A 23447-nucleotide genomic window follows, 5' to 3' on the forward strand; every position below is an offset into this window, starting at 1 on the left:
TGAAACTGTGGGGGAGGGCTTGAGGGGGAGGGCTCCGGTGATGATGGATACTTCTTGTGTCAACAAGGAGAATGTCCAGAGAATGCTTCTGTGTTCCATTTCAGGCTTCTAATAGGCTTAAGTGAAGTGCTGCAGGTGTTGTATGTAACAGCGAGTTGGCAGTGGCAGCTCATTTGTCATCATTTTATAAACAGTGACTGTGGCAATATTATTTCTTGATGAATGAAAAAAGTGAGAGTAAAATGGGCAAAAGGAGGCAGAGGAAGGTATGGCTGTCTGCTCTCTCTCCTCTCTTATCTGCCCAGCTCTTATGTAACACTGGCAGCAGGAACAGGAAAATTCCGGCTATCTGCTTTCACATAGCGAAGGAAACCCTGACCCTTCTTTCTTTCTCTCTCTCTCTCTCTCTCTCTCTCTCTCTCTCACACACACACACACACACACACACACACACACACACACACACACAAAAGCATTCATGCACACACACAAAAAAACCCATGCATGTACGCACATAAGCACAGAGCTAGTTTCTTGGCAACACCTTGTGAACTGGATGAAACTGGTTTGGAGTGTGGGAGTTACACAAGACTGCATCTACATATGCCCGGGAGGGGTGGGGTGTGTGTAATGAAGTGATGGAGGATGGCTGAGGGGACACAGCGAGTCTGAACTGGGATAAGGAGGAATCTCAACACAAAGGGAGAGCAATGGTTTTAGGCTTAATGGAATCACTGAGCTGCGAAATCAAAATGGATTTCTGATGCTGTGTTTAAAGTGTTAGTGGTCCTTACCACAGAAAAGAACTTACACTTAAGAATAGGATTTTACTCATTGTTTGTCAAAGTACCCTCACGTCTGTTACATTCATCATTCAAGCTGTGATGTACTGTGACGATGGGAAGGTTTGTCTTGCCTGGTTGTTGAGACTTAGGGCTGGGTCATACTCTACAATAAGTAGTTCATACATGTTTTCTTAACAATGCCAAAATATTTATAGCTGTTACAAAGGTGGAGTGAGGAGCTGGCTGTCAATGCGGTTGTTATAAAGAATCAATTCTGCTTTTTTGAGGTTCATATTTGTATTTACAGTTGACACTAGAACTTCTCAACGTTTTGTAATTCAAGGTTTTAACCCTAACTAGAATTACTGCCTTGTGGTTGTATGCCTCCGCTATCCAGTCAAACTGCACTTACAATCTATATCCATGTCTGTGAAAACATGGATGCTTCACACACACCTTCCCCCCGGTAGCACAGAAGATCTATACAATCAGCTCAGTTTTAAGGTGGACACCAAAGATTAGTGTAACCAATTCAGCATGTCTCCCCTTCTGTTCCTGAGATATGGCATTGAGTAATGGCCAGAAAAGTGGTTTTGCAGAAAATTATGATGTCACTGTGAAGTTGACCTTTGACCTTTTGGATATAAAATGCCACCACTTCATCATGAGCCATTTTTGTGAAATGTTGTCATAATTAATGTATGAATTTTTAAATTATGGACAAATACATGTTTTGTGAGGTCACACGGACCTTGACCTTTGACCACAAAATTATAATTAGTTCATTCTTGAATCCAAGTAGACATGTGTGCCAAATTTACGGAAATTCCTTCAAAGCCTTCTTATCACATTCACAAGAATGAGAAAGACACAAAGTCACAATGACCGTTGACCTTCAATTACCAGAATTCTAACTGGTTCATTGATTAGTCCAAGTGGATGTCACTGCCAAGTCTGAAGAAATTCCGTACAGGTAGCTTTAAGATAATGTGTTCACAAGAATGAGATGAATGCAAGGTCACAGTGACCTTGACCTTTGATCTAAAAATCCTCATCAGTTCATTGTTGAGTTCAAGTAAATGTGCACCAAATCTTAATTCCCTCAAGGCATTCCTGGGATATTGCGTTCATAAGAATAATATGGACAGACGGACAGATGGACAACCTGAAAAGGTAATGCCTCTGTTAACAGACAAAAGATTAATTTCGGTTGGATTTATAAAGGGACGGAAAACCTGCTTTAGAATCAGATTGTCATTATCCTCATCATGGCAGCCCCTCCCTGTCCCTCATGTTTATGTGTGTCATTCCCCGTCTGTATTACTCCTCCTGTGTTTCTCCCCCTGTCTGTTCTGTGTGTGTGTGTGTGTGTGCATGTGGGTGTGGCTTCCCTCCACAGGCAGTGCCAGGTGAATCCACTCCAGTAATCAACCTCTCCATAAAGCCTCTGGATTCCTCCCTACTTGTCGCCAGATCGTTTCATCAGCCTGCGCGGTAGTTTGTGTCCTGGCTCCTCTGTGGTTTTGCCCTTGTGCTTTGTTAGCTTGTGTAGCTAATGCCTCTGTGTTTTCTCTGCCTCAACTCAGATTGCTGTGCTTGCCTCGTGATCTCGTGTGTGCTACTTCACTGCCTGCCTGTGGACCTTCCTGCCGCCGTCAGCTCTCCTGTGTTTCCCCTCGGAGTGAGTACGCTCGAGAAAACGGAATCTACTGAGCCGTGCCGCAGTACCGCTGCCATTACCACGTGGCGGACGCCACATCACGGACACTCTCACTCTCCTCCTCACCGGTGCCTTCATGGAACACGTCGGGATCCTGGGACCACGCTCCACCCCTCCCCCCTTGCACTATTCTGCACATTCGAACATTAAAGACTTGTTATTCACTGTGTACCTGTTTCCTGAGTCGTGCTTTTGGGTCCAGGCTTTAAACCAAATCATAACACAGATGTTATGAAATCACTACATAGGCATACATGTGATGTACTGTGCAAAGCAGCTACAGTTACATAACACATAAACAGCTACGCATCACTGTAGTTTGTTCTGAAAGCATGTTGATTCCAAAACTCTTATGCAACAAGACAAAATATGTATATGTACACATGGTTCTATTTCATAAATCTCAATCATTGTGGAACTGGGCACATCTGCCTGTGCATAAGTGCAGAATGTCAAACTGAGTAGCAGGCAGCACCAGTGTATGAATGGGTGACAAATGGCAAGGAGCATAAAATCGACTCAAAAGATGTTATACAAATGAAAGTCCATTCACCATTACACTGCTTCTTGTATCTATCAATGAATAAAATGGCAAAGAGAGATGGTCCATCCCAATGCCTATACTTGTAGACAAAACACAGTAGCCTCAACCCACACGTGATGCACACTTTTCCTAATACTGCTTCAAAGCGATATTCACAGGTTAGTGTATCTCCAGTGCAGCTGTTACTGGTGATGCACCTAAAGGTTGGTAAGTAAGTTAAGTTGTCAGTTTATTATATGTTAAATTTAGCATGGGTATTAATCATGTCCCAACACTATAAATTTATGGTAGAACCTCCGCAGATGGTAATCACATAATATTACAAAGACTTCGGAAAATATAGCAGAAAGCAGGTTTGACAAACTCTGAACCTGACCCTGAACTGTGAGGTGACTAATTAGGGGTGTAACGATCCATGGTTCTGGATCGATGTATCAATTCAATGATCAAATCAATGATCCAGTGTCATCAATGCAAAGTGAAGACATCAATCTATGTCGTCATCTTTAGGATACGTCAAATAGTGGCAGGCAGATGGCAAGCAGCCTAGAGAAAGACGATTTATTTACACAGAAATAAATCAGTAGTGTGAAAATATTTTCAATTATGGAGAAAACGGGTCAACAGACAAATCACATGTCGTACGTAAACAATGCCGTTATGAGATAAAACAAGACGCACCTGCCTGGAGAAGCATCTCAGTCTTCTACCATGCCACAACAGCAACATTAGCAACTCTGATTTAACAATGTTGGGCTGAAAGAAACGTGTATGCAAGCTGAAATTCAACTATGCTGTTCTGTCGAAGGATGTAGTGACTTTAATTTACAGTGAGTGAGAAAAAGTTTAAAAATAATACATGTAATTTGTTAAGTTATGAATGGAGGAAAGTCCCCTAGCCGCTAGGCTAATTTCTACAAACATGTAAACATGTAATGTAAATATGCTTGAGCTAATAATGGGTGACTAACAAAAAACAATTGACATGTCTCTGAACCTTGACAGTTATTAATGAACTGAATTTTATACTTTTGTTAAATGATCTTGTTATTTATCCATGTGTTATGGCTGTTGGGAGAAGTTTGCCATGAGGGTTCTAAGCCAGTTACTCCTGAGGTTTTATGAAAAAGATAATGGTTTGGGTTAAAATTAAAAGATTTCTTCCAGAAATAACTTTCTGACAGGAAGCCTTGAAGGCTAACTTATTCCATGTGCTGTGTAATGTAGGGCTGGGTGGTATACCGGTTTGTACCAAAAACCGGTATTTATTTTCATTATGATATGAATTTTTCATATACCGCAATACCAGTGAATAGCCCAAACAACGTCCAGAACCTGTGCAGTGGGAAAGTGTTTCAGCGGGGACCCATTTCACCGCTGCACACCACAGACACGCTTGAGCGGGTGAGAGTGAGAGCATAGAAAAGTTTAGAGGCAAGAATGGCTGCCGGAGAGAGTCCTAAAAGCGAAGCAACTGTGTCTACAAGTTTACTGTACTGTTTGTCATCTACTAGCTTTCAAATGTCTGCCACAGACATTTACACAATGTCACGGATAAACATGGGTAAATGCATGAAAAAAAATCATCACATATCACCTCTGATAATGGTTTATTCATTTAAAAACACATTGTGCTCGTTTAGCACACTATTTCATGTAGTTTTTATCTGCTGGAGGGTCGCGTAGGGGAGCGTAGCGCGACAAAAATACAGAAGAGCCACGTAAAATAGAGAGTTGTCGCGCCGCTCCCATTGCCGGTGGAGCCGCTGTAATTGATTAACAGGGGGGGCGAGCTGCTACGGGACTCGCACTGCAGACGTGTCGCGCCGCTGACGTGCCCGGTGGAGCCTGGCCGTAACTGTCTTGGATTCGGGACGGGTCGTCTTCGGTCAGGAAAATGCAGGTGCTCACCTGTCTGTGGCAGACATTTGAAAGCGAGTAGATGACAAACAGTACAGTAAACTTGTAGATAACTCCAATATATGTAATAACTGAGGTGGAAAATGCTTTAACATTTCATGCAGCCTACATGCAGCCTCTCGGCTCGGCAAATGGTAAACAACCCCGCTGGCTTCTCTAGGTGTCGCTTCCATACGCAGTCAGTGGAGCCCAAATGAATGGAGCAGAGCGTATTTTGTGTTCAGGCGTTGTTAGGTAAATAACAAATTCCGGCACTTGAATAGGCCATAGCACAACACAGCAGCATGTCAAGTTGGCCAAACCTGAGCAAAATACCGTGAAACTGATATGATTTTTTCTTAAAACCGTGATATGAAAATTTTGTCATACCGCCCAGCCCTAGTGTAATGTGTTAGTGGAGCCAGTATAAAGTAAATTTTACTGCCCTTACGTGTTACAGTTATTTACATTATTTATGTGTTATTGTTATCTTTTATGGCCAGAAGCAAAAAAGAAAGGGGTGGCAGCTTCTTCTGTAATAGATTGTTAAATGGGCATATAATATCATCTCATATCCATCACAGGCCCCTGAATCACATCGTATGGAAATCGTATTGCCGCAGACTTTGTAATATCTGCAAATATCAGGTCATTGTCCAAAGAATCGATATGACATTGTATCGTGATGTAACCAGTGATTTACACTCCTCTGACTAACCCTGAGATGGAAATCTCTGAGTTCTCAGTTCCAGAACAGCTGATCAGAGTCAATTCAATCAACTCTGAGTATGTTCACTTTGAACTCAGCTTGTAAATGGTGAAAGAAAAAAAAAACATCATCAATGGAACTCAAATACTATGATTCACCATGGCAACGGGTCAGTGAAAGGCAAAGCCTCCATTTGAATCAAGTGGACATAGAGATACTAATGCATGTACTGTATATGTCGACTATTCCACAATACATACTGCATTCATTAGTAATTAGGCCGTTCGAAATACAGCCATAGTGACATGATTCTAAGCTCATTATCTGATCCAGTATTAATGGGTTGGTGATTTGTACATTAAAAGGCGTTGGCGTTAAAATACAGTAGATTTTAAATTTTAGACATCAGTCTTAGCTCAACAGCATTCAGTGGCTTTATTTCAGCAACTCAAACAAATGTTGTAAATTCAAAAACAGTGAGATGCTGTTCACACATCCAGACTATCTGCAGTCTAGTTAAAACTTAATTTCAAACTACATTCTGCAGCTGCAACACCATCCTGCTCACTCATATATAATAACATCTAGTTTCCAATATTAAAGGAATTATGGTCCATCAGTGTGACCACTCACATGATGGGTGTTAGGGAGAATCATTCATTGATCATATTAGTGGGGCAGTTAAGTAAAACAATTCTGGATCTTGCGACACAAGTAACACATCTGGCACACATGTAGATGTATGTGTTACAAAAAGATATGGATATCGAGGTGCTGCAAATTTGGCCATTGAGGGCAGGCCCCCGGGACGCTGCTCAGTCTTGCTTCCAATTTTTCCTAGTGGCCACTTGCATTATTGCAGCACAAATTAAATAAGCAAACAAGGTCTGTTTTGACTCTTTCTATTATGAATTTTGGATCCATGGAGGTCTTAAATTTGTAAAACTTCTGTGAAGCTAAGAAAAGTGATTTTAAAATCTGTGACGTCATCACAATGTTAAGTCTATGAGCCAAGCAGGAACTCACGAACGAGAAACACTACTAATGGGCTGCATACCGTGGAAGTAAACTCAGAAGCTAGAAACATTTTTTGGCATATGCGCCAAGCAAGCAGTTCCACTGGACTGAAAAGGTTCCACTTTGATGTTCGATATCTACACTGCTCAAAAAAACAATGAAGGGAACACTTAAATCACACATCCCAGATCTAGATGAATGAAATATTCCAGATGAAAATCTTTATTGATTACATAGTGTAATTCGTTGAGAACAAAATAATGTAAGAACAATCCATGGAAACCAAAATCATTAACTCATTTAGGACTGGATTCAGAATCATACCCAAAATCAAACTGGAAGAAGAATTTCTTCAGGACAACTCATAGAGTGTGCCAGGGTTGACGTCAAAACCCGGAAGTTTAGCATCGCGCTGGTTCCCGGAAGAGAAAGAGAATGTGATTTTTGCATTGCGTTTTGGATTATGCCAGAAAATAAACTCTGTGGCTAACACAAGTTTATGATACTTTTGTTCAGCGAGATAATCTTCACATATGAACACCTTTCATACCGCATTTGAAGCTTAAATGCGATCACCAGAAGTAAAAAGCTAACGTTAGGCTTTAACGGACTACATGACTACTCCACGGTCGCATGCTTTCAACTGATTTCGGCCGCTTTATTTTAAAAACATTGTATAATGGGGAAATCGGGCTGTTTTTACTTGTAGAAGACCCATAAATAACATACATAAGATTATGTAATATTAAATATCTTAATAAGAGATCGAATGAGACATTGTGAAAACATTGGTAAACCATCAAAACATAAATGTGAATATGATTTAGTTTATGAAACCAAAATAACACCTGTTTAGTTCACATTTCCCGAATGACGGTGGACGGCATATATTATCTGTAACGTTATCTGTTTATTTTCTCACATTAAATATTACTTGATTTAAATATAGATATATTTATATTTATTTATTTATAAATTTTCGCAGGCTTACCTCTTCAACCTCACCTCTCCTAGCATGACCTGAGTTGAGATTGATCATGGCGGTATCCATTGCAAGTCTGATGGCATTTTATCAAAATGACCAAAAAAGTGTAGATAGGGTTGAGAACCACTACAGATCAGGACACGTAGAGGAGTGCAGGCTCGACTGTGGGACACTTATCGGTGCTGTCAGGGCTAGCATGAGGGACAAGATATACTGAGTGTCTGTGAGTGACAGTGATGCTAGCAAGAGGGAGGGAGGTGTAGGCTATAACATATTAATTCATGTTATTTAACAATTGACATTAGTTAAGATTTTTCATATATTTAACTGCATTTTCCAGCTTTGTTATATGAATTTAGAGAGCAGCAGTGTTTGTCCAATGTGAATGACATGTTGATATTTATAAAAAGTAGATTTTACAAATGCAACCTTTACCACCAATAGGCTTCGTATTACTGTGAGCTGCCCAGAGAGAAGTAGAATACAACCTCCTCCCAACAGCAAACACTGTAGAAAACCCAATCACCCAATCACTTAAACCAGTGTTTCCCAAACTTCATTTCTGGGGACCCACTTTTTAAAAATGACAAACAATTCACAACAGGGTCATGGTCATGGAAAACCTGGAAAAGTCATATTGTTTTAAAAAGTAATTTTCGAGGCCCAAAAGTCATGAAATTAAGTAGAATCATTTTTGGAATTTTGTTGTCTGCAATGTAATTAATTAGGATGTCTCACAGTAATCATGGACACAAACTACCTCTGAAACCTTCTCCAGGACCTCTAAAACTTTATCCAGGACCTCTGAAAAATTCTCCAGGACCTCTAAAACTTTCTCCAGGACCTCTAAAACCTTCTCCAGGACCTCCAAAACTTTGTCCAGGACCTCCAAAAATTCCTGTAGCTTTGGGATAAATAAATAAATAAATAAAGTTTTTTTTATTCTTATTCTAAAACACACAGAGACACACACACTCTATCCATAAAACAAGTTTATTAAAATTAATAACCATAAACTGCAACATAAAACACAAACTGCCGACTATTAACACAGAACTCACCACCACACAGGTGTCTACTGGTGAAGAGGGTATTATCTCCACACAGTGCGAGTGCCCGCAAGGAGACTACAAATGCAGCCATGCAGCTGCATTGGCCATCTTCGCTGTGCATAATATCAGCCGCACAGACACCGCTACTCAGTGGAAAAAGCCAAAGGCAGCTAAAAGGACACACCATGTGGAAGAGCTATTCCCACCTCTGAGTAAGTCCTACAACCCGCTGACAAGAGAGCCAACTGCCAAGGATCGTGCCTGGCTGAGGAACAGACTCAGCAGCAGGTTCTCTGGATTCTCTTGGCTTCTGTCACCTGAGCCAGAGGAAGAACCATACACCTTGGCCACACTCTCTGTTTCCAAGATTGTGGAGTCTGTGGCAACTGGCCAGCACAACAATCCAAAGTGGCATCTCCTCAGGAAAGGAAGGCTGACTGCCAGCAACTTTGGAGCAGTCCTTAAGGCAAAACGTGTGACTGCTTCTCTTCTTGCCAGGGTGATGGGAGAACAGCAAGCACTGGATGGTGTTTTGTCTATACAGTGGGGGACTATGAATGAAAAAGAAGGCATTAAGGCCTTCACCACTGCCATTCAGATGCCAGTTGAAGAGTCAGGCTTGTGGCTTTCTCGTTCAGGGGTATTGGGAGCATCTCCAGGTGGTCTGGTGGGGTCTTCCGCGGTGCTCGAAGTAAAGTGTCCCTATGGCACCAGGGAAATGACCATCACAGAAGCACTGGCAATCAAGGGCTTCTGTGTCAGTAAGGAAGGGGATAGTTACCACCTGCGTGACGACCATCCTTACTGGCACCAGGTACAGGGACAACTTCACCTCACTGGCAGGCAGACTTGTTACTTTGTGGTCTGGACAACAAAAGACACTGCCATCATCCCCATAGCCCGAGATGAGAGTTGGCAGCCAAAACTGGTGCATCTGGAGGACTTCTTCAAGGCTCACATGCTTCCGAAGCTGGCACCGCAGTGAACCCACCCCACACACCAGGATGTGCTCCTTGTCCTCCTTTGTTTGTTTGTTTGATGTTTTTTTTTTTGTCTACTGTGATTCACCCTGGACCAGGAGCACTGTGATCCTATAGTTGGCTGGCTGCAAAATAAAAACAGCCAGAGACAAGGTTAGTTAAACAAGGTTAGACAACAGTCAGTACAAATGTGTTACATTGAACTGAGTTCTTAACTTGTGGTTAAAATGTCTGCAACATAGTTTTTACGAGTAGTTACGTTTTCATTAACAAGTAGTTACAAACAACAGACACGGTTGAAAATTTATGTTTTATGTCTCATCCATTTTTGGACTGTGATGAAATTTGTCTGATATCAATGGTCCTTAATAAATAATAATAATAATAGATTGCATTTATTATGGCTGGGTATTGTTGAGAATGATTCGACAGGATTTTGATTCTTTAGGTCGCAATTCGATCCAATATCGATTCGATTCAATATTGATTTAAATGCTTAAATACTGATTCAGTAATAAGTAGAAAAACACAAATAATTCATTAGAGTACCTGTTGATATTTTATAAATAAGTACCTTACATATGAAGACGGCCACAGACAGGAAAAAATATATTGCAATGCATTGATGAATTGATATTTTTACCCAACCCTAATATTTATATAGCGCTTTATCTGTCTCATCTTAAGAATGGATTACTTTGTTTTACCTTTACATACTAATGACAGTCTGAGAGATGATGGTGGTATGTGACACCATATACAGTATCACTATGATATCACAATATCTGTCCAAAAAGAGTAATTTTCTGCTCAGTTACAAACATGCAAGATGCAGCCCTGACTTTGTCTTGCAAAGATAAAGTTTCTGATTAGAGATTAGAGAACTCTACAATAATAAACTCCAGACAAGAGAGCAGCATTTCATAGTCAGTAAACTCAAAGCCACTTATTCTCTACGATATCAGCCAGGAATTAATTATTATAACACCCTTCTCAAACTGTCCCGTGTGGTGCTTCCAATCATTTGATTAACATGTAACTGCCGCCATTCACACCTACTGCCAAACTGAGGTTGACCAAAAGCAGGTCCTTCGATGACCCCAGCTTGTTGGCCACACCACCGATGACTGAGGCAGCTGTCGAGGAGCGGGTTGTGGTATAGGTGTGGTCATAGCAAAAGACTTTAAACAGAATCAGAGACATGAATCAGATTAAACACAGGACTGTCAGCACGAAGAAATAATGAAGAGGTAAACCAGTGCTGCAGAGTTAGCAATACTTGGATTAATGCACTTGTTCCCACTCGTATAAGATGATTCATGAAATAGGAAAGAGGGAAGAAAAACATCAACACCTTACTTTATATCTCCCTATTTAGTATTACGTTGTAACATTTAATAAATAGTTTATAACACAATATAACGTAGTATGTACATTAATATGTTTATTTGACAACAACTATAATTCCTCCTGTGGGCACCAATTAAATGTTTTATATAGGTTAAGTGCAAATGTTATTGACAGACAATATGGGTTGAGTGACTAAACAGTAATAAGTATTTGCAAATGCAGGGAATCGATGATGAAATTACCTAACAAGAAGAGAAGAAGAGAACCTGGTGTTGTTGGCTGGATGGATGGAGGGAGAGAGCCTGGTGTTGTTGGCTAGATGGATGGAGGGAGAGAGCCTGGTGTTGTTGGCTGGATGGAGAGAGCCTATTCTGCTGCCACTTCTTTTATTAGAGGATTTTGGAGGTTCACTAAAGCGCAACATAGCTGAACCACTTTGTCTGCAAAGTTTCGCAGGCGGGCTGGAATGAATCTCAGGAATCTAAATTCCTTTAAACGAGAATTTGCTCTCTCGACATGAATCCTGTTCTGTGCAATCAATATTTGTGGCATGTGCTTCACTGTGTGTGAGTTTGCCGTGGTTGAGGAATGGGGGGATGTTTACAGTGACTCCATCTGGCATAATATTCTGGATCAGAAAGCCCTTGTCTGCTAAAATCATGTCTCCTGGCTTGAAATGGTCAAGAATTCCAGAATCCAGCACTATCTCTTTGTCACTCACTGATCCTGGGTACAGTTTGCTGCAGTACGTGACAACAGCATTCGGCGCCATGCCTAGGAACACTTTAAAGGAATGCATGCCACGGTATGCCGAGTAGGTCTCTTTCTGGGTGTCCATTTGCTTGGGGATAGCAATTTTGAAATCGGTACAATCCAATATCATGCGGCAGTTTGGGAAGTGCATGAATGAAGAAGGTAAGCTGGTTTTATTTTTTTCACGACTGGGTACAGTGCTCATGATGTCCTTAAAAAGGAGCTTGTGAAGAACCTCAATGAATATTATTGTCACATTGGTGACAGTGCTTGTACTGCAGTGGAAGAGTGCAGCCAGAGTGACGGAGTTTCATGAGAGTCATAAAAATTTGGTCTTCAAGTGTGAGTTCTTTGGGGTTCCAACCAGCTTGGTATGTAATTGAATCCTCAAAATGGCCAACATATTCACAAACAGCACTGAAAGTATCTCTATCTGGCAATCCCATCTCCATCTGAATAACATTTTCACTCAGCTGAGAGGCAGAATACCTGTCACAGCAGTAACTCTGTTTATCCTTGAGAGACCTCAACTCTGCTCTGGACTGCTCTAGCTCGATCTCAAGCTGAATCCTTCTACTCCTTTCAGACTGCAGCTCTCCATGTTCCTCATCATCAGTCATAAGCTGTCTGCCTCCTTTCTCCTCCTCATCCATTGCTTCTGGACCAGTTTCATTCCTCTCAGTGTTTTCCTTCCTCAGGCAGTAGGAATGATCACTACTTTCACTATTTTGAACCCCAGTTGTGTTTACAAACAAAACAGGGACTTTTTGGTCCCTGGCAGGAAAATGACAGCCACAGATGCGGGAGTTGGCACTGGGCTTCCTGTCAGCTCGTCTAGGGGGAAAGTTAAAGATATACAATATTAGTTTCATGAAAGTTACACCCTCTCAGATAAGAGCACACAATCTTAAGGCTACAATAACCAAGTGCACAAATGTCATGGTGCATGCAAAATCAATTATAATTATAATATTATAATATTTAAACTATATATATATATATATATATATATATATATATATATATATATATATACATATATATATGTATACATATTAAAATTATTTAAATTACAGACAATGCTATTATTTTTGTAATGTAGACTATAGTTGACCGATTGCCTAACTTAGTCAAGTCAAGTCAATCTTTAGCCTATTTATATAGCACATTTCATACACAAGGCAACACAATGTGCTTTACATAATATTTCAATACAATCACAACACAGTCATAAAAGTGCATGCGCAGGAAAGAAATAGAGGAAGAATATTGTTCAAACTTACATCAATCTATAGACGAATTCGGCGAGCGATTTGTGTATGCCGTCATCTTGCGGCGGCGCCATTGCTGCAGTGACATATGTCAGTCATCAATTCATTATGCTGTCATTGTGAACTGACTCTCTACAATGACAGCATCATGAATAGCTGGATTGATGATGTTAGACAGTGGCCTCCGGTAACTGATGAAGGTATCTTAAATGAGTACCGATATTAATATAGAAATTAATCATTTGTTTGAGCGATAAGCAGGGAAGATTAGAGTAATAGGGAGATAATAGACTGTATCATTAAACACTGTGTAATATAACGTTACGTGTGCTGATGTTAGCAAGCTAGCAGCATGACATTTAATCATTATGGACAGGCACAACATGTGTTTGTGTTTTGTTTTAGGTATTCAAGAATATTTTATTGATCGCCTGGCCTCTGATGACCAGAAAAACGGCAATTACAGGTCTCTGATTGAGGGTCAAAATTACCTGAGCTCCGGATGGGTCGGGCAAATTTTACACCGCCTTTCAGATGACCATCACATCATATTGAAGGCGATCAATATTGATCGCCTTCAACATCATATTGAAGGCATCATATTGAAGGTGATCAATATATGGTCACGTAGCCTGTCCATAATGATTAAATGTCACGCTGCTAGCTTGCTAACATCAGCACACGTAACGTATGCTAACGTAATATTACACAGTGTTTAATGATACAGTCTATTATCTCCCTATTACTCTAATCTTTCCTGCTTATCACTCAAACAAATGATTCATTTCTATATTAATATCAGTACTCAATCAGTTACCGGAGGCCACTGCCTGACATCATCAATCCAGCTATTCATGATGATGTCATTGTAGAGAGTCAGTTCACAATGACAGCATAATGAACTGATGACTGACACATGTCATCGCAGCAACGGCAAGATGGCTGCATACACAAATCACTCACCGAATTTGTCTATATATTTTCAAAATTTAAAATACATTACATTATTAATCAATACATTTACAGCTAAATATGAATCTTTCAATTAAAGACATGTACAAATTAGGCCTTCACGCAGGACTTAAAACGGCTTTCGGTGCCTTTAATTAGTGTTGTCAGATTGGTTTGATGTTTTCCAGCCCAGTAAGTGCTCAAAAACGGCCTATGGAATATGACAAATTTTGGATGATAATCAAATATATAAAGATTTCCCAAATTGGTCAGATAATAAAAGTTTCAAAATTCACAAGTTGGGTATATACTGACGTGTTTTATGTAGTAGAACAAAACATGTACTCGCTTAAGCTTTTGTTAACCACATACCTTATTCGAGGCATTTTATCAAAATCCCATTCAAAAAAACAGTAGGTGTTATCTGCAGGTGGTAGAGCCGTCTCATACCAAGCCCCTCTCCTCTGGAACCACCTTCCCATTCAAATCTCGGCAAAAACATGCCCACATATTGTAACATTAGCGCGTTAGCTAACGTTAGCATCAAACCACCTTATGACTATGAACTTGTTAGCATTAGCTAAACTTAAAACACACCTCTTTGCAGTAAGATTAAATTCATTCCAGTGAATAAAGCCGGGTCTGCAGCTGTCAGTTTAAGGTATTATTTCTCTGGTTATGCAAAATGTTATGCTTAAATTCATGAAAATCCCGGAATTATGTTTAACTGTTTACCGTTAACGTAACAACTTCATGTGGCCAATTATCATTAATTAACGTCAGTGTTGCTTCAAGCACAATGCAGATAGTTTCACCCTGACCAAGCAAGTAAATGTGATGTTTACATGGAAATCATAGTAATGTGAGCTTACCTTAAAGCACGAACCCATAGTCTCCACTGGTCAACATCGGTCGGGAAACGATGAAACGAGCAAGTTCCATCCGAAGACTTGTGGTTGCATCCCGGTGCAAAGCAAAAAACCATTGTCTAGCGAACCCTAACCCAAACAAAGAACTTAGACAAACTGAATAAATACACTGAACAAAAATATTAATGCAACACTTTTGTTTTTGCTCCCATTTTTCACGAGCTGAACTCAAAGATCTAAAACATTTTCTATACACACAAAAGACCATTTCCCTCAAATACTGTTCACAAATCTGTCTAAATCTGTGTTCGTGAGCACTCCTTTGCCGAGATAATCCATCCCACCTCGCAGGTATGGCATATCAAGATGCTGATTAGACAGCATGATTATTGTACAGGTGTGCCTTAGGCTAGCCACAATAAAAGGCCACTCTGAAACGTTCAGTTTTATCACACAGGACAATGCCACAGATGTTGCAAGTTTTGAGGGAGCATGCAATTGGCATGCTGACTGCAGGAATGTCCACCAGAGCTGGTGCTTGTGAACTGAATGTTCATTTCTCTACCATAAGCCGTCTCCAAAGGTGTTTCAGACAATTTGGCAGTACATCCAACCGGCCTCACAACCGCAGACCACGTGTAACCACACCAGCCCAGGACCTCCACATCCAGCATGTTAACCTCCAAGATCGTCTGAGACCAGCCACCCAGACAGCTGCTGCAACAATCGGTTTGCATAACCAAAGAATTTCTGCACAAACTGTCAGAAACCGTCTCAGGGAAGCTCATCTGCAGTTCATCGTCGTAACCGACTTGAGTGGGCGAATACTCACATTCGATGGTGTCTGGCACGTTGGAGAGGTGTTCTCTTCACGGATGAATCCCGGTTTTCACTGTTCAGGGCAGATGGCAGACAGTGTGTGTGGCGTCGTGTGGGTGAGCGGTTTGCTGATGTCAACGTTGTGGATCGAGTGGCCCATGGTGGCGGTGGGGTTATGGTATGGGTAGGCGTATGTTATGGACAACGAACACAGGTGCATTTTATTTATGGCATTTTGAATGCACAGAGATACCGTGACGAGATCCTGAGGCCCATTGTTGTGCCATTCATCCACGACCATCAACTCATGTTGCAGCATAATAATGCACGGCCCCATGTTGCAAGGATCTGTACACAATTCCTGGAAGCTGAAAACATCCCAGTTCTTGCATGGCCAGCATACTCACTGGACATGTCACCCATTGAGCATGTTTGGGATGCTCTGGATCGGCGTATACAACAGCACGTTCCAGTCCCTGCCAACTTCGCACAGCCACTGAAGAGGAGTGGACCATCATTCCACAGGCCACAATCAACAACCTGATCAACTCTAGGGGATGTGTTGCACTGCGTGAGGCAAATAGTGGTCACACCAGATACTGACTGGTTTTCTGACCCCCCCCCCCCCCCCCCCCACCAATAAAGCAAAACTGCACATTTCAGAGTGGCCTTTTATTGTGGCCAGCCTAAGGCACCTGTGCAATATTCATGCTGTCTAATCAGCATCTTGATATGCCACACCTGTGAGGTGGGATGGATTATCTCGGCAAAGGAGGAGTGCTCACTAACACAGATTTAGACAGATTTGTGAACAATATTTGTGAGAAATGGTCTTTTGTGTATATAAAAAAATGTTTTAGATCTTTGAGTTCAGCTCATGAAAAATGGGAGCAAATACAAAAGTGTTGCGTTTATATTTTTGTTCAGTGTATATAAATTACTTATTCTACAATTTAAAACACTAAACACTTGGAAAATACTAAACTCCTAATACTAAATTGATATATCTACACGTTGGAAGGTGAAAACACGACTAATTAGAAGCTGTAATGGCAGAGTGCCAGCACTCTCACCTGTTCGGGGGTGATGAGGTTTAATGTCCCCGACAGGGTTTGTAGTCGTATTGAGCAACTTGTTAGCAACTGCCTTTTTTACGACACGTAAAAGCTTCAAAATTCACAAGTAGGGTATTTACTGACGTGTTTTATGTCGTAGAACAAAACCTGAAACTTGCTTAAGCTTTTGTTAACCACAGACCTTATTTGAGGCATTTTACCAAAATCCCATTCACAAAACATATTGACTTGTAGACGAGAGAACCGAGTAGACGAGAGAACCGGATATGCTAAAAGCACTAACGGAGTTCCGGGTTTACTGGCACACTCTATAATGTGGCTCAGTAGTGAGTATGGCCTCCACGTGCCTGTATACATTCCCTACAATGTTTGGGCATGCTCCTGATGAGACGACTGATGGTCTCCTGGGGGATCTCCTCCCAGACCTGGATCAGGGCATCAGTCAGCCCCTGGACAGTCTGTGGTGTGATGTGGCGGCAGTGGATGCTACGATACGATGTCCCAGAGGTGCTTGGATGGATTCAGGTCTGGGGAACAGGCAAGCCAGTCAATAGCATCAAGCATCCAGGAACTGCTGACACACTCCAGCCACATGAGCACCGGGCACTGTCATGCATTAGAAGGAACCCAGGGCCCACTGCACCAGCATATGGTCTGACAATGGGTCTGAGGAACTCATTTCGGTACCGAACAGCAGTCAGGGTACTTCTGGCTAGCATGTGGAGGTCTGTGCGGTCGCCTGTTACCACCCACTCAGTTTGAATGTACAGACTGGACTACTGGAGCCACAGGACACAACATAAGATAAGATAAGATAAGATAAGATAAGATAAGATAAGATATACTTTATTGATCCCCCAGGGGGGGAATTGAGGTATCACAGCAGCACAAGACAAAATCAAAGGACATTAAATAGAATAAGTTTAAGAGAAAAAATAAAAAAATAAAAATTAAAGATAATAATAGATAAATAAAAGCTAAAATAAAATTGCTACATCAATAAAACTGTTACATCAGATGAATAAAGTGACTAAAAAATGGCAGACAAAGTGTCGAATGGGATAAAGTGACAGGTGGCAGATAAAGTATCATTACTGGACAAATGCAAGATAGGTCCGTTCAGAGCTAGATGTAGCTAAGCCAAACTGCTGTTGTACAGTCTGATGGTGGTGGGCACAAAGGACCGTCTGAATCGTTCAGTTCTGCTCCTGGGTGGGATAATCCGCTGGCTGAATGAGCTGCCCATCAGCCACAGCTCGTCGTGCAGAGGGTGAGAAGGATTGTCCAGGATTGCACAGATTTTGTCCTTCATCCTCTTCTCAGCCACTGTCTCCAGACTGTCCAGATCCAGTCCCATGACAGAGTGGGCTTTCCTCACAAGCTTGTTGAGCCTGTTGACCTCACCAGTCTTAACTCCATCCCACCAGCACACTACAGCAAAGAAGAGTGCACTGGCAACCATAGACTGGTAGAAGGGCTTGAGGAGCCCACTACAGACACCAAATGATCTCAGTCTCCTCAGGAAGAACATCCTGCTCTGTCCTTTCCTATAGGGGGCATCTGTGTTATGAGTCCAGTCCAGTTTATTGTTTATGTGGACCCCAAGGTACTTGTACGAGTCCACCATCTCCAACTCCTCGCCCTGGATGGTGACTGGGGCAGGTTGCCTCCGGTTCCTCCGGTAGTCCACCACCACCTCCTTAGTCTTGCTGATGTTGACTTGAAGGTGGTTTCGTTTGCTCCACGCAACAAAGCTCTCAATCAGTCCTCTGTACTCCTCCTCGTCATCATTGCTGATGCATCCAACTATAGAGGAGTCGTCGGAAAACTTTTGGAGGTGGCAGGAACCAGAATTGAACAACATGGACATGGACAGGAGGGTGGATATTCTATATTCTATTCTATTCTATATTCTAACACAATATATAAACTTCTGTAGGGACACTGTGGTGCCGGTAAAGACTGTACACTGCTTCCCCAATAATAAACCCTGGGTCAGCAATAATATCAAGCAGCTCCTTAACCAGAAAACCTGGTATTCAAGAAAGGGGACAAGATGAGATGTGACAGGCAAAGGTGGACTACAAAAGAAAGGTGGAGAGGACTTCTGGTGAGGCACAAAGCAAGACAGCCTCGAAAACAGAACAAAGTTTGACCAAGAAACAAGACTCAAGCAGCAGATGGCAACAGGCTAACAATTCCCCCGAGGAATTAGCTATGCTAATCAAGCAAACAATGGTTACAGAGATGGAATCACTGCAGGAGACGGTAGCCCACATGCTAAAGGACTCACTTGCAAAAGCTCTCGACCCCATAGAGAAGCACAAGATAGAGAATGGCAACATTCTACAGTCATTAAAAGAACAGACATTCATGCTAAAATTTTAGCACAGTCTTCAACAAAATAGACAGCATCCAATTTAGCCTGCACAAGAACAAGGAAGACACTAGCACTTGTCTCGAAGAAATGGCTAAATTACGGAAGAAGCTTAACGACTTGGAGGACAGGTCCAGGAGAAACAATGTGCGGCTGGTCAACTTACTGACAGGTGCTGAGGGTGACGACCAGAGAGGTTCCCTGCAGAGGATGCTGCCTAACTGGATCCCATGACTCGGGGGCTCCCGCAGTGCCCGGGTGGAAATTGATCGTGCACATCATTTTGAGACCGCGGACTATGACCTTCAGGCTGCTACGCTATACCGACCAACAGTCCATCCTGGAGGGTGCATGGAAAGTCAGGCCAACTCTCCCTGACGGCACTCAGTTACAGTTCTTCACCAACTACAGCCCTGGGACAATGCACAACCAGCAGGAGTACAGAGAGATCTGCGCTAAGCTCCAAAAGGCATTGACCCGTTCCTTGTATACCCGGCGATCCTGAAGGTAAATCACAAGGGCACAAGGATGTCGTTCAACTTGGCGGAGGAGGCCAAAGAAACCCTGAAATTAGCAGTGCTGGAGGATATGGAAGAAGACCCAGGTCAAAGAGCACAAGCTGCTCAAGAGGAGATGGTGTAGCAGTGAGAACTTTAACCAGCCTGTATGCACAATCCAACAGACTCAGGCAAGTTCTTCTGAGTGATATTATCTGTTTATTTTTTCAATGGAAATTCATGTGTTATACTTTCATACTGATCTAGATAAGCAGTTAACTTACTTTTTGAATATGGCGGGCTAAGGTTGTAATTCAGTGGCTCAGGTTAGTACAAGGACAAATGTTAGGTGGTAGAAAAAAGTTTTCGGACACCCTTAAAATTTTACACAATCATAAATATTATCATGAAATATTTGTGGAAAAATCTTTTTTTGTGTTTCAAAAAGTGTGGCTGCATTAGACAGATACAAACAAATACAAATTATATTTTTTTATTGTTTACAAGAAAAACTAACAAAACTAAATTCTTGACAGTTTCAATGTCAGTTCTCAACATTGTAGGTATCAAAGTCAACAAATAACAGAGAATGTGTTCAAAACTGAACAAAAAATAAATAAACCATCACATCATCAAATTAATATTTAGTAGTAGAGCTCTAGTCCTGGCTGGCATGTTTCCCACGAGCCTTTCACACTGTTGAGGGGTAATCTTGTCCCATTCTTCTTGAATTACTGCTTTTAATTCTTCTAAATTCTTTGGTTTATGCTTTGAAACAGACCTTTTGATAATCCACCACAGATTTTCAATGGGGCTCATGTCCGGGGATTGAGCTGGCCACTCTAAGACCTGGATACTGTGCTCCTGCAGCCAATTTCTACTGGCCTTGGATGTGTGGCAAGGGGCATTATCTTGTTGAAACATCCAGTTTTTACCTCGACCGAACAGTGCACACGCAGAAGGGAGCATGTGGGTTTCAAGAATGGTACAATACTTGGTAGAGTTCAATGTGCCATCACAGACAGTAAGATGACCAACACCAGCAGCACTCATGCATCCCCAAACCATGATACTGCCTCCACCATGCTTGACAGTAGGTACTGTACATGCTGGAGACAATGCTTCGCCTGGCCTTTTGCGTACCCTCAGTAGGAGGAAGATAAAGCTGGAAACGGGACTCATCTGACCACAAAATCTTCTTCCAATTCCTAGCTGTCCAGTTCTTGTGTGCCTGGGCCCAACGACGCCGGGCTATCCTCTGTCTCTCATTGATCAGGGGCTTCTTGATAGCCTTGTAGGACCTTCAACCATGATCTAAAAGTCGGCCACGTACAGTGTGGGTGGAACACTGGACACCAGTTTGGTTTGACCACTGCTGCTGAAGCTCCTGTGATGTCATACGGCGGTTTTGCCTGCACATGCGGATCAGGATGCGGTCATTTCTTGCTGAAGAAACCCTTGGATGCCCAGATCTTGGTTTGTCTTCCAAGCTGTTGGTTCATCTGTATTTCTGTATCATCTGTAATCTTTATCTTCAGGCGTGTTTCCTGCGTTAGGTTCCTTGTTTTGGCCATTTTTGTGTCTGAAGGACTTTCAAATGTGCTGGCTTTATGTAGACACAAAGCTTGGCAACAAAAATTGTGTCTTTTAATAAAAAGAACGACCTTCATCACTGGTACCAAAATGACCCAATACTCAAAATTTCTTATGTATTTTTATGGAACCAATCAATTTTAAGTTTTTAATGGCTTTTTTAGGATTTATTTAGTATTTTGGCTGTGACTGTACTAAAAGAAATTGCACTTGAAGACCTAAGAGTGATGCAATATTTCACAAATGCATGGGGTGTCCGAAAACTATTTTCCACCACTGTAAGTCTGCCCAGAAAATGTATTTTATTTCTAAGGTGATATTGAACACACCCAAGTGCTATACCTTGGTAAATTGAATTTGTAGTTGGAAGCAAAATGGTTCGTTTTACATAACATTAGTTTCACATGTTCAAGTCGGCTTATGCCTTCAGTAAACTTGTTCACATTTCTTACACGTCACATATGACGTCACGGATGTCATCTCTAAATGACGGTCTGTTAAAGAAACAGTCTTTTGCAAGAGAGCTGTTGAGTGTCTTACCATACTATTTTTGAGATGGGAATAAAAGGGAGACGGTAACTTTTCCAGCCGTGATTAATTTATTCATGCGTGATTGTTTTCCTGTCTATCTCCACTAAAGAGACTGGACGACAAGAGCATTCACTGCCGTGCATCGTTTGGCAGCCAGGTGAGTTGGTTCATTGGCGTAATGAACAGAGGGAAAGGTCTTGTCATCAAGCGTCTTTGTCTCTGTAGGGGAGGTGGGGCTATGAGCTACACACACACAGTGCGATCTTTGTGAGGGGGAGACGAGGCGGAGGGGAAAAAAACAGTTGAGCGTAAGAGAAAGACATGGAACTTGTTCCTAAACCAAATGCCACGGCCCCTGTGTGGGAGTATTTTGGATTTAAACCAAATGACAGAGGGCAGCCCAGTAATTTGGACGAGCCGGTATGCCGGGTTTGTTCTAAAACCATCTCAAAAAAAAGAGCAAATATGGCCAACTTAACTGTACTGAGTGAGAGACTGAATCTGTTTTTTTGTATTTATTTATTTATTTTGATATTTTTATGTGTTATTTCGGATATTTAAATTTTCTTTTATGCATTCCTAAAATATTCTTGTTAAAGCCCCTACAAGGAACTTTCATTTTGAATTGATTTTGGCAACCCTGTGGACAAATGCGGTAGTGTTTTGCCGGAATGAAGCCTACATTTCCCATGAGCTCCTGCACATATTGTCGTAAAGACGCTTACCTGGCTCCCGCATGTATTTGTTGTGGGGATGAATGAAACAACAAGACGGGAAAACTTTGCCCCCGTTCCTATTGGGGATCCCAGCTCACCTCTGCCATGCCCCGCTCCACCTCTCCGGCGTAAGCGCCACTGCCGCCGGGGTAAACGCAGCGGTCGGCTGGTAAGGCTTAAGGCCTGTTTGACGAGCCCTTCCATGGCTTCTTGGACTGAGAATGGAGCGGTGCCTCGCCTCTTTATTTCTCTGCACTCGCTGGACCCTGTCGATGCCTGGCTGGTACCTGTCGTCGGCCCGGATGAGGTGTTCCAGCCCCGCGGCCCCTGCTCTCCCCATCCCCGCTGGCACGGGGTGAATCTGCGCAACCTACGGCCTCTGTGTGTGGCTCCCCGGACAGCTAACGTTGTGGACCTGCCGGCTCCTGCCAGGATTGGGCTGGTAAATGCTAGATCGCTAGCGAACAAAACGTTTATCCTGAAGGATTTCCTGACTTCCCCAGGATTGGATTTTCTTTGTGTGACTGAGACGTGGCTGACTGTTGGTGAGTCCAGTGCTTTCACAGAACTTTTACCCGATGATTGCAGCTATTTTAACGTCGGGTCGAGGAGGAGGAATAGCGACTATTTATAAGAGTCACTAAATGTAAGCAGCTAGGTAAGATGAAGTGTGCCGTCTGAGTGCCATAAATTGCTTTGTCCTGGAAGCGACCTGCGGCAGACCCGGACACAGTTTCCTAAAGGTATGGATATACACTATATAGAAATAGCTTATCTTCACACCGATGGTCTCATTTGCTGTTGTAGGTCACACACAGACATCAGCGAACGAGAGACTTTTGTGTATCCAGTTAAAAGTTCCTTGTAGCGGCTTTAAATAAATGTTTATTTCTCTTTAAAAGGGTGTACTTACATCAATATGCCTTTATTATCATTATATAAGTTTAAAAATG

General features: G+C 42.0%; 3 protein-coding genes across 5 annotated transcripts in view; 2 read left to right on the top strand and 1 right to left on the bottom strand.

Annotated features, from left to right (window-relative positions):
• Positions 1–23447, top strand: part of LOC125878859 (uncharacterized) — a 265428-nt gene that overhangs the window by 148518 nt on the left and 93463 nt on the right. The window lies entirely within an intron of this gene.
• abat (4-aminobutyrate aminotransferase) overlaps positions 1–23447 on the bottom strand; it is a 147111-nt gene that overhangs the window by 64494 nt on the left and 59170 nt on the right. The window lies entirely within an intron of this gene.
• Positions 104–12729, top strand: LOC125878853 (uncharacterized). 2 transcript variants are annotated; one of them, XM_049560311.1, is made up of 3 exons: positions 104–2279; positions 2372–3252; positions 8731–12729. In XM_049560311.1, exons 2-3 carry the CDS (start codon positions 3166–3168, stop codon positions 9694–9696), a joined length of 1053 nt encoding a protein of 350 aa, XP_049416268.1. In that variant the 5' UTR covers positions 104–2279; positions 2372–3165; the 3' UTR covers positions 9697–12729. The 2 variants fall into 2 exon arrangements, with proteins under 2 accessions (XP_049416268.1, XP_049416267.1); XM_049560310.1 differs by having other exon boundaries at positions 104–3252.

This window comes from Epinephelus fuscoguttatus, linkage group LG19, assembly GCF_011397635.1.
Source record: "Epinephelus fuscoguttatus linkage group LG19, E.fuscoguttatus.final_Chr_v1".
Classification (NCBI taxonomy): domain Eukaryota; kingdom Metazoa; phylum Chordata; class Actinopteri; order Perciformes; family Serranidae; genus Epinephelus; species Epinephelus fuscoguttatus.

Excerpts from the sequence above, each read along its gene's own strand:
- LOC125878853 (XM_049560310.1), top strand. The coding sequence starts at position 3,166 with ATGCACACTTTTCCTAATACTGCTTCAAAGCGATATTCACAGGTTAGT. Across the intron at positions 3,253-8,730 it reads TACTGGTGATGCACCTAAAG|GTGTCTACTGGTGAAGAGGG; the intron begins GTTGGTAAGTAA and ends ACCACCACACAG.